Source organism: Uloborus diversus, chromosome 1 (assembly GCF_026930045.1).
Source record: "Uloborus diversus isolate 005 chromosome 1, Udiv.v.3.1, whole genome shotgun sequence".
NCBI lineage: Eukaryota > Metazoa > Arthropoda > Arachnida > Araneae > Uloboridae > Uloborus > Uloborus diversus.
In genome coordinates, this window is record NC_072731.1 from 140,155,404 (window position 1) to 140,173,455 (window position 18,052).

The following is an 18,052-nucleotide window of genomic DNA, read 5'->3' on the forward strand; positions in this document are numbered from 1 at the left end:
ACAGCACATAACTCAACAAAGAACTGAATATGGTGTGGATGTACAGAAAATTTCCGCTTGTACTTTCAACAGAGAGTCTTTATTTTCACTGTTTTAGGTAATAGAAGCTTTTTTCCAGTTGAATTTCTGCTTTTTAGCACTTTTACTTCTGTTACAGTATTGCTACAACGAAAGCATCTTTTCCTTCGTGGCCATCTGCAAATTTCTGCTATTTTAGTAGTATTTCTTTTTACTACACACAGCTGGCATAGGACTTAAATTTCTAAAACTGTTTCGGATACTATATTTATTCCTGTTTGTGACAAAAGAAATTTTGTGATTCGAGGTTCGCTGGCATTGGTTGAGAACCAAACCGAGCATATCGTTGTATTCAGTTAACCTGAATTTTAATTTTAGATCCTCAAACCATAAACACGCGTATTTCTTGACCCTTGTTTCTTCTAAATTACTATCTATTTATTCAATTAATATTCACCACAATGTTTTCATACCTCGGTTTTTGTCAGTTTCCATTGTTGTAGTAGCATTGTTATGAATTCCTAGGAAGGCCTATTTACTTTTTTAAATCCCTTTTGCGTACCCTGGTCGTTTCTTTAGGTGAATCATACGGGCAAATCAATTCATATTACGAACGGTGCGAGAGACATCGATGGCATCTTTGGGTTTCGATGTACTTTGCAAGCAAAGAGTTCTGTAGTCAGCTGTGAGCCATTTAGTCTACGTAATAGGCCCTGGTTGGCTGTCTTGTAACTCTGGAGAGCACAGTCCAGTTGAATAAGTTGGTCAGCTATCAATTATGTGTTTTTAGTCTGTGCTTAAATTTTCAGTATTTTCCTTTTCTTTTGCCAATGTATGTAGAAATACATGACAGAGGTAACCTAGAATAATAGCACAAGTAGGTTTTTGCATGCCATCAGCTTGGGTTCGGTTGGTCATTGGTCCAAAAAAGTTCTTAGGTTCAGTACTTTCTCTATCTTATTTATCAGGTGGCAGACCGGGAGTTTGTTCATATGAAAAATGTAGACCAAACATTGCAGTTTTATTTTTATTTCCTTCTTTTTTTAAGCAAATGTAATGACACCGTTGTTTTCTGTTTTTATTTTCATGTTCTTACGGGAGTCCCGTTTCACATGACTGTTTTTAGTTAGGAGACAATAACTTTGTTCTTATTTCAAAATATTTACCAGTAATTAAGAACGAATTCTGCGTTACTCCCGTCGGTTTTGAATGCTAATCAAACAGAGAGCTGCACTAAGTTTTCTAATAGTACATTTTAAATTTAAAACTTTATATGCAATAAGGAGTTAATTTATAACACACCACACATCTAAAAATGCATCACATGTGATAAAACCATAGAAACCATTTGGCAGAGAATTATGGCAAAAACAAAATTTTTACTAATTGAGAATTTTTATTGTAAACGTTAAAAAAACTGAAAATTGACAAAACTTCTACTCATTTGTAACAAAGGAAAGAGCCAAATGTCACCCCAAAATTTTTATGGGAGTTTAGTGCCTCCAATGGCACCTTTTTCACGTGACTCATCATCGAAAAAAAATACTATTTTTACTAATTTTAGCTAAAAACATGAAAAATCAGCATTTTTTCGAAACTTCAACACAGTTGCGGCAGATCAAGGAATTGTCAGAAAAAATTCAAATTTTTTATGTGCACTTTGCTCCACTAATGGCACCTTTTCCGCACAACCCATCATCGAAATTAAAAAAAAGTTGTTTTTCGGTCCACCCTACTGTACATAGTCATGTCTACAAATGCTTCCAGCAAGCAGTTAGTTGCATTGATATTATTTGGGAATAACAATACACATAGAAAGGGGGACGGGGTGTATAATAGTCAACAACTAATGCCATAAAACCATTTAGATAAAATGGCCAATACATTTCCACAATTAGCCTTTTCATCCTTAATGTTCAATAGGAAAGAAACACTAATAAAATTTGAAGATCTATGTGTCTGCTACTTCATCTCCTCAAGAACTACTGGAAGTTGAGAGTCGAGCAAGGAACTAAAAGACTCAAAATTTATTATGCAAACCTCATTTTGTCTGGTCTCATCTTTGTAGGACCTTAATTAGCAGAGATATCAATTAAAATGTCAATTAATTCTTTTGCTAAATTAAGAATTTTAAGTTATTATTACATCCAGCAGACGGCAGCATCCAAGAGTTATAACCTAGAATCTATAAAGCTGCCATCTGCCAGAATAGTTATGATTTAAAACTGTAAATGGTGGGCGAGTCGCGGGCTGTCAAATCAAACCGCCTTAGGCAGCTAGTAAAAAAAAAAAAAAAAGATTTGTTTATGAAATATTTTAGCTGAAAGCATACTTTTTTGACAAATGCTGTGATAGCTGCCGCTATGGGATGTTCACTGTTTGCTTCAGCAGTTCCAGCAACAGCTAATATCTTTGCTAATGAAAAAACATTTTTTTCAACAAAAACACAAACCCTTGTCATGGTTGGTACACCTTGAGTAATAGTGCCAGTTTTGTCAAACAGAACACATTTCACCTAAAAAGAGAATCAAAATTAAAGTTTTCATTGATGGAATAGTCCAAATTTTGTTTCAATTATCATGAGCAACAAATAAGGTAATGTTAAATATACTTTAAAAAATGGTATGTTTAAAAAAAAGAAAGAGTTTTAAAAAGAGTTTTATTTTTGAACATTGTCAATTTATTCTTTGAAGTTATACATTTTGTAAAAGCACAAAATTGTCTGCTGAAGTTTTTTAAAACATTTTATTTATGCTAAAAATGTTCAATTTATTTGCATTTTCAAATAAAATAAATCTGAATTCAAACCTTGTGGGCTAGTTCTAGAGCTTCAGCCCCTTTGATGAGAATTCCATTAGCAGCACCAACACCAGTTCCAACCATAACAGCTGTGGGAGTAGCTAATCCTAATGAACATGGACAAGCGATTGCAAGAACAGTGAGAGCACATTGAAAAGCAAATTGAAAAGTTATTTCTGAATCTGTTGCATCTTCTTTCTGAAATTTTTGAATGAAAAATCAAATATAAAAATTAATTTTATCCAATTAAATCATTGAAATTTGATGCAGTTAAAATAAGTCACTCAAATTTAAACATAGTCAGAAATTTTGATTAATTCAAAACATAGTGCACCAGGCCTTGAGCTAAGTATTCACCAACAAGCCAAATGCAATAAAAATTTTAATTTAACAAGACAAACTCTCATCTGGCAATACTATTGGCAAACGAAACTTATACAAAATTTGCACTAGAAAAGACAATCTCCTCTGTTCTCAAAATTATGTCAAAGTAGTGTTAAACATTTTATGAAAAAAAAAAGGTCAAGTCAGGGTTTGTATGCTCCGGGAAAACCTGCAATTTGTAAGGGAAAATGACATTAGTCAAAAATGTCAGGGAATTTTCCAAATGTGTCCCCAAATTTTTTTTTTCCAATTTTTTCCCAGGGAATTTTGTTCTATGAGATCTAATTTTCATTTTTATCAATGTTTCTTTTGTAAAATTGCAAAAATTTTGGGGCAAAATGACACTGGCAATAACAAAAGTGGCAACCCAAAAAAACTTCCGCAGCCGCCATTTTTGACCCTCAATAGTTCCAAGGAAAATTTCCTCGGGTGAACAGGAACTATGCACAAACTCAACAGGGAAGAGGACAATTAACTGCTTTGGAAGCACAACCTGAAGATGGGAGGGTCAATCGGGGAAAATCATTTTTTTTTAAAATCGGAAAGTCATTTCAGCTACGTGTGAAACGGAGTCGCAAGCAGAATTGGATGTTTTCTTTGATTGCAAACTAATGAAAATAACACAAAATGCTCTGTAAATTGTTTATTATTATTATTTTAAATAATTTTCTTGAGAAATTAAAATTTTTTTCTTAAAATGTAATTTTATGTTCATTGCCTTGAACACAACTGAATTATAGTTTCATGAAGATTTATTATTTTTTAATTGTCTTCATGCGACAAATTCAAAAAATTATTTCTTATATTTGAGGGGTAGCCGCCATATTTGGTCATTCCCAAGATAGAAGTACACAAGACTTTTTAAGTGCCTAAGCTCCCGAAAACGGCACTGGATGTTAATTGCAATGCAAACTATTGAAAACACAAAATGTGCATTTTTTTTCCGGATAATTCGTAATTATTTTCTAGAAAAATGCAAAATTTAATCTTCAGAACATTTTTTTGTTCTAATTGATTTAGACGCTTATGTGCTAAATGCTGACTATTTTGTTTTAATTGTAGTTTTTTAAGGATTATTAATTATTTATAACTGCTATTATGCTACAAATTCAAAATTCTACTTAGTATCTTAAATTTTTCACTTAGTCGCCATATTTGGTCGTTTGCACGATGGAAGTAGAGGTAAACTTCCAAAAACATAAAATGTGCAAGAAGTTATAAATTTTTTAAAAATAACTATTACTTTCTGGAAAAGAAAAATTGAAATTGTAATGTAAGCATCCTTAAATATGCGAAAGGAGAAAAAAAAAGGATTATTGGCATTGGCCTATGATCGGTGGATGTTGATTTTTGTTATTATGCAAAAATGTTATACCGAGCGATGCAACAAGTTAATCATATTTATACTGAAATTTAGCTCTGCATTTTGCTCAGTATGTTGTGTTATATACTAATAAGAAAATAAAAAGAAGTATTGTAAACCAAAAGCGGGGATACTAAAAGATTGCTGCACGACTACAGCAAAATGCTATAATATTACGCATGACACGTGACATCAAAGAAATACTAAAATAAGTTGAAAGTACTCTGTTTTCAACAAGTAGTAAATGAATTAAATAGAATTTGATCAAAATGTTTAAAAAAACTTAAAATTTTGAGAAAGAGAAAAAAAATTCCAATTTTTTTTTTTTTTAAATAAGGAGAGAAGTTTCAGTTCTTCTGCGTTGCTACTTTAAACACTTTTTATTATTTTGAAAATATTGCCATTTAAACTTTCAAATTTTGAATGAAGCAAGTAACCTGGTATTTTCTAAAAAACAACCTGGGAATGTCAGGGAATTTTTTTTAACCACAAGTGTATGAACCCTGCAGGTATTTAACTTAAATGTGCTGCATTTTTAAAATAAAAAGGTAGGTGTTTGTATTTTATACTCTCTAAAATTATACTCTGTTCTCTGACTGAAGTTTTTTTTTTTATAGAAAAAGCCATTATTATTATTTTTTAATTCGACTGCAGTTAAAACCTATTAAAATAGACTAATTTACTGGCTTAAAATTTGAAATCCCTAAGCAGGAGCCCTGGTATACTGTAATTTTCTGCATATAATCATTTCCTGCTTCATAATGGTGTCTAATCTGCAATTTTCCAAAAGAAAAGAAATTGCTCATAGTGTGGGGAGAAAACAGAAGCACAAAATCAAGTTGAATTCAAACAGATTTACAACTTTCAGGGACCAAGTTAACAAATGGGTTGATAACTTTTAATGTTTCCAAAAAATAACCAAAAGTTTAAAATGATAACAGCCCGTTATTTCCACAGCCCGTTAAAGATTTCTCTTCCTTTTTTTATACTGTGTGGGGGGGGGGGGGGCGGAGAGAAAGAAAGAAAGGGTACCATATTCAGCTTTTCCATGATAATACATTCCTATTAAAGATTCCCAAGAAAATGAAAAGCTACATTAAGTTTAAAAACACTTTATTTAATAACTAGTACATTTTTATACATTCTGAACTTGCCAAAATTTTATACAACTTATACGAGTGTGTAAAGAAACAGCGAGAAATTTCATTAAAAGGGTGAAAAAGATAACTTACACAGGCGCTTAATGAGACATTAGATAGACTTAAAATATTTGAGAAACGATTTTAGCACAACTCCAGACCAAATAAATGTTTCCTTATTTGCATGTATTTACAGGTTTGGGGGTCTATTGTAATGCATTTTTGGGGCCCCTTTATTTCTTACAGAACTATGCAAAACATTTATGTGCCTTCTTTGTATCCCCTTGAGAATCCCTTTGGTTGTTGGTAGCTTTTGCAATTGCAAGATGGAAAATCCATCACTGTGTTTAAGACATTTCGAAAAGAGAAATTTCAACAAGCTGTATCTTTTGTTGATTTAAAAAAATAAAAAAGCTATTCACAACTACTGCAATAGCACATGTGAGCAACAAAGATTTTTAAATCCATTCACTCAAAATTATTGGGTTGCCAAAATCCAATATCATAGCATCAAGCACGTATTAAAGTTGCAAAATTCAGATTTCATGCAACAAAACATAATTCTAAAATATTCTCAATACATAATTTAACTTTAAGAAAAAATGACACATCAGCTCATAACTCAAGATATATCTTTATGCATTTTTAATAAAAAATAAAAACACCCTAAAAACATAAAGATAAAGACAAGGTTAGTTTTATTGAACTATCTGCACTCATGTAGTTTCCCTTTTCTTTTTGTTTTTAACATGACAAAAGGGTGATGAAAACACCTGCATTGCGGCATGAAACATAGAAATACAGGTAATTCAATTTGTAGAAAGGCATGTAGCAGTGCATACCTCTTGTTAAAATCCTCTTTTGTTATGTTTCAGACAAAAGGGAAAGCACATTAGGGTAGATGTAGGTTTGCAAGGTCTCCACTTGAAAACAAAAATAATGTAATCATAAGAAATTTTCTTTCAGTTTCTTGTTTTCAACAAAGTTGCAGTTCTATCTAAATAGTTTTGATATTCTTTTGCCCAAATAAATAACATCAATTTCTCCAAATGCATATTAAGTTAAAATCTTAATTAGCATCAATGTAGATTTTATAAAAAACCTAAAACCTCAACCATCAATCATAAGCAAAATTTAGTTTCAACAAATAGTTTATCGCTATATTTCTAAAGATTTAATCATTGAAAACTTACATGGTGTTTATGATACATTTTTATATGATCAACAGAAATATAACCAGCAACAATCCATCCAACCAACGTGATGACAGAGACAGCAACAACAACCGGTACAAAATAGCCAGCTATTTTATCTGCTAACTGCTGAATAGGTGCCTTTAATGAAGAAAATGATGATTAACATACAAAAACATGAATGAGAGCATAAAATTTACTAGTTCAAATGTATATTTTTAATTATCAAAGTTGGTACTTGAGACACTTAGCTTTATTTAATTAAAATGTCCTTTAAAAACTCATATTTGAAATATCATAACTTATGCTTTCTTAAAATGTTTTTCTTTCCAAGAGTAAGAAAAAACTAGAAATTCAAAAGTAATAAAAAAACACACGAATGTGTTTGAAAATTAAGGACAAAAATATTGAAAACTTAAAAGCACAAAAAATGCTTATTTTCTTCTATCTTTCATAACTTTAATATTTTATTTAAAACTAGCATTCCCGTACCCAGAATTGCTCGGGTTTACTTATATGATTTGAAATAAAACTTAAATGATTTATATATTTTATCTGCGATGATGATCTGAAAAATTTCATTTCCAGTTTTGAAAAAGTGAAAGCAAAAGCCAGAAGCATTATTATTTGACTTGAGAAAGGCCTTGAAGAATCACGTAAGGAACAAAAATATGAAATTAAAAATTTGCTATCGACCAAAAGCTAAAATTGAAGTACTGAATAATGATTTGAATGGAGGAAAGCATTCGAAAATAAGGAATTTAAATTTCAATTACAGGTTTTAATTTTGGAGTAATTAAGGGGTTTTAATTAGTTTCTCCAAATCAATTGATATTTCGAAAAATCCATTCTTAGTGGATACTTTCGTAATCATGTGGATATGGCTACCAAATTTCAAGTCTGAGGTATCAGTGGTATTGGCTGTGCGTTGATTTGATGATATATGTTATCTCAGGACATTGTGTATAAAGGACATTGTGTATACATATATGTGTGTATAGAGAGAGAGAAAGAGACTAACAAAACTTTATTTTTCTGATTTTTACAAATTGAGGGTATTTTAATTGCGGGTAAATCAAAAAACGATAAATCGATATCATATATATATATATATATATATATATATATATATATATATATATATATATATATACACTAGCAAAAAATACCCGGCGTTGCCTGGGTTAGCAATAATTATCAGAAACAATCGTTACTTGCATTTGTTTTCTGCTTTAAGTGAAAGAACTTAAAACACACCTTTTTGACGTGACTTAAAATCTAGCTTCTTCCTTACTCATAAAACTAAAGTAGCAGTAAGTAAAAAGAGCAAAATAGTATTCATTTACAAACGAAAACACAAAATTTAAGCGTACACAAATTTGAAGAATTTCCGAATTATGAAATTAAACTTCACATGTTTAAAATGATTTATCAGTTAATACTTTTTTTTTTTTTACATTGAGTCTTAGCTTCTCTGTATGTCTATTGAAGAACGAACTGTTTAAAAAAATATAGCGTCACGCCCGTGATCCCCTTAAACTTGCTTTAGTTATTTTGGAAAAAACCTAAAGTTTGCGGGAATAACTAACCGAGTTTGCGGGAATCGTTTTGGGATACCTTGGATAATGCTCCCCCTCCTTACTTTGTAAAACTGTATGTTACTAATTTTTGTTAAAGAGATATTGTCGCCATATGCTAAAATACTTTTGGTCACCATAAAATGGCGCTAAACAATTTCATCCGTAATGTTTCCAAAATAAGTAGTAAAATTTGGCGATGGTTTGAATTTGTGCACAAAGTCACATTAATGGAAGTTTTTGCGCTGTTTATGGATTTACCTAATTTAGTTGCTGGATTATTTTACAGTAAAAAAAGTTTTTAAAGATTCTTTGATTGACGATATTTTGTTTACATGGTGAAAGCTGACAAACATTATTACGTAGTCTTTGACTTCAAAAACTGACAGTTGAAAAAACTGCCAAATGCATCCGCTACTGAAATATTTCTGCATAAATTTTGGCGAGGCTTCTGCTGTCAGATTGGATAATGATTAAAAAATCCAATCAGCACAAATAATAATAAAAAAAACCCATTAATTACATTAAAGTTCCGTTTAAATGGAAAATAATGAACCAAATCTATAGTTATTAGCCAATCTTGGGGGAAAAAAGGTTACTTCAAGATTTGACTTGAGAAAAGCCTCAAACAGTCAGACGATACACAAAAACATTCAACAATTCTAACTATGAACTGGGAGTTGAGATGATACACTAAATAATGAATTGGGTTGAGGAAAACCTTCGAACATGGAACAAAAAAAGCCCATAACTCGTTTTTGATACAACTTAGAACTTTCTAACAGATGCCATCTTCAGCAGAAAAATAAGCGCTTTTGATGGACACATAATTTCAATATGTGCACGTATTTTTTAAATATATGTCATATTGGGGCATTTATGCGAAAATTTGGACAAATTAGAATAAAAAAGGAATTATCAATCGGATTTCTATCGAACTGGTCTACAAACCTCCCCAGTACCAAAAAGAACAAACGGTGAAAGTTTCAGCCAAATCTGCCAGGTAGTTTCTGAGATCTTAGGGAACAAATTTACCAAAGTCCATTTTTATATATATAGATAGATATTTTAGTTATGGAATTGATAACGCTTGAACTTTCATGTTAATATAATCAACACTATAAACAGAAAATTAAGTCAATTCATGGCATCAAAGTTTTCCTGCAGGGGGCAGTTATGTAAAGCAAGAACCAAGCTTGTGTGCAGACAAGTACTGTGTTACACAGCTTCCAAATGAAATTATTTGAGTAGTTGTAATAGTTACTGCACAGTACACAAAAACTGTAATCTAGAAATTTACTGTAACATTGAGCTTTGACTAATGTGAAATAGTATGTTTTTTAAGAAGGTAAAAGAGGTTCACAATTTGAAATTCATCATGAAATAGTGATTGTAAATGGGCCACAAAGTAACCATTGTGAAATAGTACCAGCAGTGGTCAGTGTTTGTGTGATGGAGGTGTGGCAGTATCTACCATAAAATCCAAATTTTGTGCCTAGCAACTTTAACATATTCAGAAAACCTACAGAATATTGTAGGACACTTTTCCAAAAATAACCAGGTTCAGACAGCTGTTTTAAGTTAACTCTAGGACAAAAATACAATTTTGTATCGTCAAGGCCTCAAATGACTTCTGTAACATTCTGACAAATGTCCACAGGGACAAGACATAATGTAGAGACATGAAGTGTGCTAAGTTTGCCGCATTTTAGCAAACTTCTTGATTAAGTATTTTTGACCTAACATTTTTTGACTGTACACATGACTTTTTCAAGTGTGCTCCAAGTATATATTTCTTAACAAATAAAACATCAAAATATTTAATTTCTTAGGATGATATAAAAAACATAATGAAAGCAAGATTAGAAGTAATATAAAATCCATATAAAAGTAGGATCAAAAATTAAAAGTAGGAATTGCACAAACCCTGCTAACGTAATTTTCAGAATTTTTTAAGGCTTTAAACTTAAACACATTTAATTAGTTTTTCTTAAAAATAAACAAATAAATTATAAATATAAATACAAAAAATAAACAAAATAAAATAAAATTGAAATAAAAAGAAAGAAAATAGGCAGAATTAAGATTCCAAAGTGTAAAACCAAATTTTAATAACATAGCAAAAGCAGCATAGAGCGAGAAAAAGAAAAAACCCAAAAAGTTTTAGTAAAATGGAAACAAAAAGATTCAAGTTTAAGAATTTTCTTTTCCCAAAATTATTATTAATTACATGCATTTAATAATTAAGGAAAAGAGCAACTAAAACCTATGTATACACTGAATTTATTTACTGAAGTGTAGCAACCTTTTAAAATTAAACCTGTTACCTTAGATGTCTGTGCTTCTTCCACCAGTTTCACAATTTGAGCAAGAGTGGTGTCTTTTCCAATATGGGTTGCAACAATAAGTAGTACTCCATTCTGATTAACAGAACCACCAATCACTTGTGAGTTGGGACGTTTTGGGACTGGTAAAGACTCTCCAGTAATAAGAGATTCATCAGCCATGGAATTTCCAAATGCTACTCTACCATCAACAGGGATTTTAGCTCCAGGGACAACCTGTTCAATAAAGAGAGATATATTGTGTTGAACATGATGAAAAAATTTTGTAATTAGCCTCATAGTGTATAATGATAAGTGAAATGCCACAGAACGAATGCTTTAGCCATGAAAAGTAAATCATAGAATGAATTAAAAGGGTATCAACAGCAGTTTAAGAAATTAAGTAAAGAGCATTTTTTGTTTTCTTTAGAATGTAACAAAAGAGCTGCCTTAGGGATAACATCCCAAAAAACTTTGATTCTATAATGGCTGGCCACAGACCAGCATTAAACATGGAAATCCAGTTGAATATTTTTGGTCAGTTCAGATCTGTTGATGAATTTTGGAAAACCTCCTGCCAAAGGGATTATGAAGCAAAAGTTATTTTGTAGAATAAAAAAGGATTAAATTTCATGAGGAAATTAAACTAACTATCTCTTTTAGTTTTAGGTTTATACACGCTGTATTGTATGCTATTGTTAGTTCTCATAGAAAACATATTTGAGTGGTCTTAGTTTACGGTAAGTTGATTTGCACTCTGATATTTCAGGATACAATATTATACAAATGAAACATATGATTGGAAAAGAGAAAGATTAATTTCAAAAATCGGAGTGGCTCTATATTTCAAACTATGCACATCAGGTTTTACAATGCATGCTACCAGATTTTATTTGATGTGTAAGGGGTTATTCTTAATTAATATAAATGCAAACTAAAAGTTAATAAAATCAAACCTTGCTGATGCGAAATTGCTTCACATGAAATACTTGTTTGATCATTTGAGTTAATCACTTAATAATTTATCGCAATATGAAATCTAGTTAACATGAAATAATTTTAATGGTTCCATGAGTTTTGGGTTAACAAGGTTTGACTGTACTTTTATAATTTGCATGCCTTTATGTTACTTTTCTGAGTAAGTTTCATGTTTGTACCTTTTTGAGAGTTCTATGATCAGCCTTGTAAAATCAATTATAGCCAGAAATTATGCATCACTTTTTATCTACTTTTGAGCCCTAAAATTTTGGGAACAAATTTGACAATATTTACAAATGCAGTTTTTAATTCAGAATATAAAAAGTAAACTATATTAAATAATTAATTCTGTACCTCAGAGCCAGACTAATGTAAGTTCAAAAATTGCAATTTTCTGTTCATCAGTGCATTGTATGTAGAAGCCTATTTATTACACATCGAGTCATGTGAATGTAATACTTTTTAAAAAAAATCCTTTTCAATTTTTTACTTTGATTAAAAGAGTGTGCATCCCATCCTTTGCATGTGTCAGAAAAAAGTTATTCCTCTCTCTTGTAAAGTTGTGATTATGTTTCTGAAGTCTGTCTGGGTCTGACGTATAGAATTTATCCCACATAATGGATTGTTGTATTTTAAAAATAGAAGCAAGAAAAGGATTAAACTTTGAAAGACAAACACATATTTAAAGTATACCTTTAATATGTCTCCTCGTTGAACAAGTTCAACATCTATTTGCTTTTCATTCAGTATTTGACCATCATCATCAATTTCTACTAGTGTGGCTTCAGTAGCTTGAAGAGACAGAAGTTTGGCTAAAGCTTCTGATGTTTTTCCCTAAAAATACAATACTGTTGGTCAAACAATTTACTTAGTGTTTATGGAAGAACATTAAGTTGATTGTCGACTCTTAACCTTTTTGTAAATTAAATATACCATTTTAATGATAACAAGCAAAATAAAATTAAATAAATTTGAATGGTTACCAATAATTACAACTCAAAATTGGAAAACTTTAATAAATAAATTCTTAACATTAGATTCAAAATTTTGAAAAAGTGCATCAATATGCTAAACAAATGCAAATGAGGAAAATCTCTAAGTTTAGTAATGGAAAAGCAATTTCAATTTCCAATATAAATGAAAGAGAAAACATACCATTTTATGTTAAAAAAGTATCAAACTTCATTTTGCATACAAAAAACATAATTGTTAAGTTATTGTGCAAACACAAGAGCTGACCCAGGTTCTTAATTATTGTTGTATTTTGCCAAAAACAAGAAACATTTTTGCTAATTACCTTTTATGTTAAAAAATATAATGAAAAAGCAATCTTAGCTATCTCAATCTGAAACCTTTTGGCTAGCACCCATTCCAATGGAACAATGCTTGCACAAAAAATTGAAAATACTTCGCAGTTGGAGGGGTTCTTTTACCTAATGCTCTACTTACCCCAACCAACCCCATCTTATGTTTTATAAATTCACCCTTATTTGAAAAATTACAACATCATACAAATTTAAAGGAATATTCGTAAGGCTGGCTGTTTTAGGTCTGATGGGTACCAACCAGAAAAAAAAAAAAAAAGGAATATTCCGCGCTGACACCTAGACTAAAAGAGAGTAAAAAATGTTAACACATACCTTAGCAATGTGCTCAAGCCATCTTCCAAGTGAAATGAAGATTAAAAGCATGGGAGGTGTTTCAAAGAATGTTTTAGGGCTATGATCAGATTCAACTGCCATAAAATATAAAAGTGCACCAACACTATAAAAATAAGCTATTGTTGTAGCCAACATAATTAAAACATCCATGTTAGCCATTCGATGTTTAAGTGCTTTGTAAGCTTGGACATAAAAGTATCTTCCACCATAAAACTGAAAAAGATTAAAATATGCTTAATTTTTGTATAAAGCAGAACATTAAACAACAAATATACTTTTGAGAAATGATTTTTTTTTCTGAAGACTATTTCTATTACTTATGTTAACAATAAAAAGTTTGAAATTAAACAAGTACACAATTATTTCTTAATTACAACACTCAAAAACTGCAGTTGACCTTTATATTTACATGTCTTTACATTCAGTGCAATCCTAAAGCAGCCAAGAAAATTTAAATTAATAATTTAAAAAAAAGAAAAAAGAAATATAAATAGTACAGCAAAAACTATTCATACTAACCATTTATTTTCTAGAATTTTTAATTTAAATTTTATTGGCTGCTAAAAATTAGCTTAAGTAGAAAGATATTAAGATCAACTGAAGTTTTTGAATGTTGTCATCAAGAAATAATATACTTATTCTGTTTCACATACTTTTTAGTGTGAACTAAACTTCTAGAAATAGTCTTTAGATTATAAAAAACTAGCTGCGTTGCCCGGCTTTGCCCGGTCTACCTTGAAAATAAAAATTGTGTCAAGTGACGTATATTCAACAATCAGGCGTAAAAATAAATAAATAAAAAAGAAACATCATGATTTCCCTTCCAAACAATGACGACTGATATTAAAATACTTTTAAGAAATTAAATCCCGAAAGATGGATTTAAAATACGTAATCATGGAAATACAAAATAAAATAAGTTTAAGGAATTAAAATGCAAAAGAAAATGGTTTACAATTTGAATGGAATCGAGATCTCTTAAACTTGATTTAAAAAGTCTTGTAACTTTTTTCCTTTCGAGATAAAAGCTTATTTTTTCGACCATAGGTCGAGTTAGATCTGGAGTAAAAAAGGTCGCTTTTTCCAATGGCGTCAAAAAGAAAGCTGTGGGACAATTCCTTCACTTTTTATTGATTTATTTAGTGAAGGAAGTAGTGCCTAAATTTCAGCTAAGCCTAAAAAAAATCGAGCTAAAAAAGCAAATAACTCCCGCTGTAATAAAGTTAGAGCATTGAAACAAATTGTGTAGAATGTGGAAAATTCTACCCTTTCTAACGATATGTAATATTAATGTGTGCAAGTAATTTTTCACCCCCATATTTGAGAATTTATGTGAAAATTTGACGTAAATTGGAATAAAAAGAGAACTATTCATCGAATTTTATTCGAACTGGTCTGCAAACCTTTTCAGGACTTAAAGGAGCAAACTGCCAAAATTTCATCGCAGTCGGCCGGGTAGTTCTCGAGTTTTGCGAGTTCAAACACACAGACGCTTTTTGGGGACTTCATTTTATACTATGTAGAGATACATATATTGCTTAATTTATAGTTTTTTTCACTTGGAAATTTTTTTGAGGTGGGACTACATTTTTAATTTTAAACCATATTAAGATGTTACCTATTTATATATAAAAAAAAAAATCATTTTTATCCTAATATGAACATATTACATAAAAAGAAATAATAGCTCACATGTACCGCTAATCTGCTCTAAAATATTAGTGGCAAAAAAAATTAAACTAGTATGTTGTGGTGTTGTGGCTATCAAGAAACTTTCTTCTATACCTTTCTTATAATTCTGATCCCACCCCATGCTTGGCAAGGAAGCAATATTTCCAACAAAAACAAAATTACACACGCCATAAATTGACCACCATCGCAATTCCCGATTCATCTCAAAAGCAAAGCAAAGATTGAAACTTGAAAATTACTTTAATAGCCTTGCTTAAACTAATTAAAAACATTTACTTGTTAACAAACACAAGACGGCAAAAGGTAAAAAACTTAAATCATCGTGATTTTCTGGTCATTTCCCAACTACTAAAATCACGCAAAATGAGCAGACGACAGTCTATTACGATTTATCTTTCTCATTGTTGCAATTATAAAGTTATTTTCATTCACAACCCCCCCCCCCCCCCCGCCCATGGAGCGATTGGCGCCAAAATTGAACCAACGCCTGTTTACATATGAATTCACATTTATTCCAAATTTCATCCAGAATGTAGCATTACTTCTTGAGGCACAGCACTCACAATGGAAAGAAAAGATCATTCGATTGCACCACCCCCCTTTCAGCTGTTGACGCCAAAATAGAATCATGTTTTATACATTCTAAGGGCTACTTGTCGATAAATTTTTGTTCGACTCTGTTCATTATTTCTTGAGATACAGCAGCAGGGCTGAAAAAAAGCCGGACGGCTTTTATTAAAAAAGCCAATCTTTTTTGACCTTTTTTAAAAAAAATCTGGCTTTTTTTGGCTTTTATTAATCATGTACCATATTCTTCATAATAATGATCTCTATGCATTTTAATAAGCTAACAAATGTCAAATTAAGTAAAAAGACAATACGTTTGCTGAAACTAAAATAATAAAAGGAACATATACAGAAAAACTGCAAATTATTTCTGGCAAAACCCTGACACTTTTGTTGGATGATCCACCAAATAAGCTGTTGTCTTTAACACTGAAAATAGCATCTTTGTAAAACAGAACTAAATTTTGCATTCATTAAAAATCATATTTTAGACTTCTCCTGCTTTAGATTACCACCTTAATGTGAAAACGAAAACTGAGTGTCATAATCAGTGTGATTTAAACCAAACAAATCAGTCTTTTTTTTTCGCCAGGTTAAAGTCAGACAGAACTGTTTCAAGTACTTTCTTCCTCCAATAATCAAGTACTTTTAAAACCCTGAAAATATCAATTTACCAGTTCCTGCTACAATACTGCCCGAAGTAAAAAATTTTAAAAGACTCATTGCAGTGATCAGTTGGCTCAGCTTTTAGCACAGAGGCAACTATTTATGTAATGCACCTATAAGCAATTGTAGGTCCATATCATTCAAGCAGAATTTAAATTCATTCACCAATATAGTCTTGTTGGTTTTTTTATGTATTCTTATATAGGAAACTATTTTTTTAAAAATGTTTTTCACTTTCCTTTAGAAAATAAGAAACAGTTTTGGTGATTAAAAGAAAAGATAAGTGCATAGCTATTTAAAGTCTGAACCAAATGACTGGTATAACAGCAGCATTGTCATGTGATCTTTTGAACTTAACATGCCGGGCTGATGAGTGCTAATAAGCACGAAACTGCAGTCCTCGGCTGGAAATGACTGAGCTGGAGGTGTATTTCACGTATTTGAATTCTATTGAACTAGATTAATTTCTTTAATATAGATCAAGTTTTTTTTACAACTACCAAATTTTTATTCTTGTTTCATGGAATTTGATTTAACACAGTAGTAGCATTTGTATGTGAGTGGTAGAATTTGATTTAACACATTAAGGATACAAATATAATTTTAATTTTGATTAAATTACAATGAAAATAACCAAAAAAATAATTTTCTTATAAAAGCTGACTTTTTTTAAGCGGTTTAAAACCAAAAAAAAAAGCCGGTTGGTCTTTTTTGGCCTGGCTAAAATTGAACTGCTCTGTACAGCAGTCACAATTGATGACAAAAAACGTTCTATAACTCGACCCCCCCCCCCTTGAGTTATTGACACCAAAATTGAATCAGCACCTGTAACTGTTAGGGGCAACGTATGGACCCAATTTTGTTTGATTCCGCCAGTTACTTCCAAATGTCCCATTGCTCCACCCCCTTGGAGGAATTCATGCCAAAAACCAATGGGCAAAAGTTCACATAGGGCACATATGTATACCAAATTTCGTTCGATTTCATGCAGTAGTTTTTACTGTAGAGCGGCCACAAAAAATTGGTCACACACATACGTGACACATACACACACACAGACAGACATTTTCCAAAAATCGTCAAAATGGACTCAGCACATTTCAAAACATTCAAATCCATCGAAATTCGAAAATTTGCACGAATCCAATACTTTCTTCTATATATTGGATATAGAAGAAAGTAAAAACGCTTTTAAACTGATGACTTGACCTAAAACCACACAAGAGATAGTGTGGTGGATTGAGTTTCTAAAGTTGTGTTGTGTTCTATTCAAAACATTACACTTAAATAAAGAAAAATAGATTTTGGCATTCCTACTGTAGAGCGCGAATACTAGGCACAGGCCAGCTAGCTTACATTTAAAATAGCTTCATATTTTTTGCACAACATACTTTGCATTGTGTGCTAATGAGGACATATTAACAATACTGTAATTCGAAAGCAGAACAAACTGCTTACAATAGTAGTCAAACACTAACTTTATGCAAGACATGTAGCATGAAATAAGCAACATAAAAATGAGATAAAACAACAATATTTCAACATTTAATAACCATATCCAATTTAAATTTTAGACTTTGTAAAAAATACTAACATCTAACAAAATTGATTTGAATTTTAAAAAATGAAATTTTTTCCGTGGTTCAACTCTTTATACATGGACAATACTGTTACAAATCCTGTAAATAGTA

At 31.0% G+C, this 18,052-nt stretch overlaps 1 protein-coding gene across 1 annotated transcript in view; it reads right to left on the minus strand.

The window, feature by feature from the left end:
• Positions 1-18,052, minus strand: part of LOC129232512 (copper-transporting ATPase 1-like) — a 98,784-nt gene that overhangs the window by 22,915 nt on the left and 57,817 nt on the right. The window contains exons 9-14 of the mRNA XM_054866655.1: positions 13,416-13,649; positions 12,469-12,609; positions 10,801-11,034; positions 6,897-7,037; positions 2,827-3,015; positions 2,351-2,533 (exon numbers count right to left, since the gene is read on the minus strand). Of these exons, the coding sequence (XP_054722630.1) occupies positions 2,351-2,533; positions 2,827-3,015; positions 6,897-7,037; positions 10,801-11,034; positions 12,469-12,609; positions 13,416-13,649 (1,122 nt within the window). The remainder of the gene's footprint in view (positions 1-2,350; positions 2,534-2,826; positions 3,016-6,896; positions 7,038-10,800; positions 11,035-12,468; positions 12,610-13,415; positions 13,650-18,052) is intronic.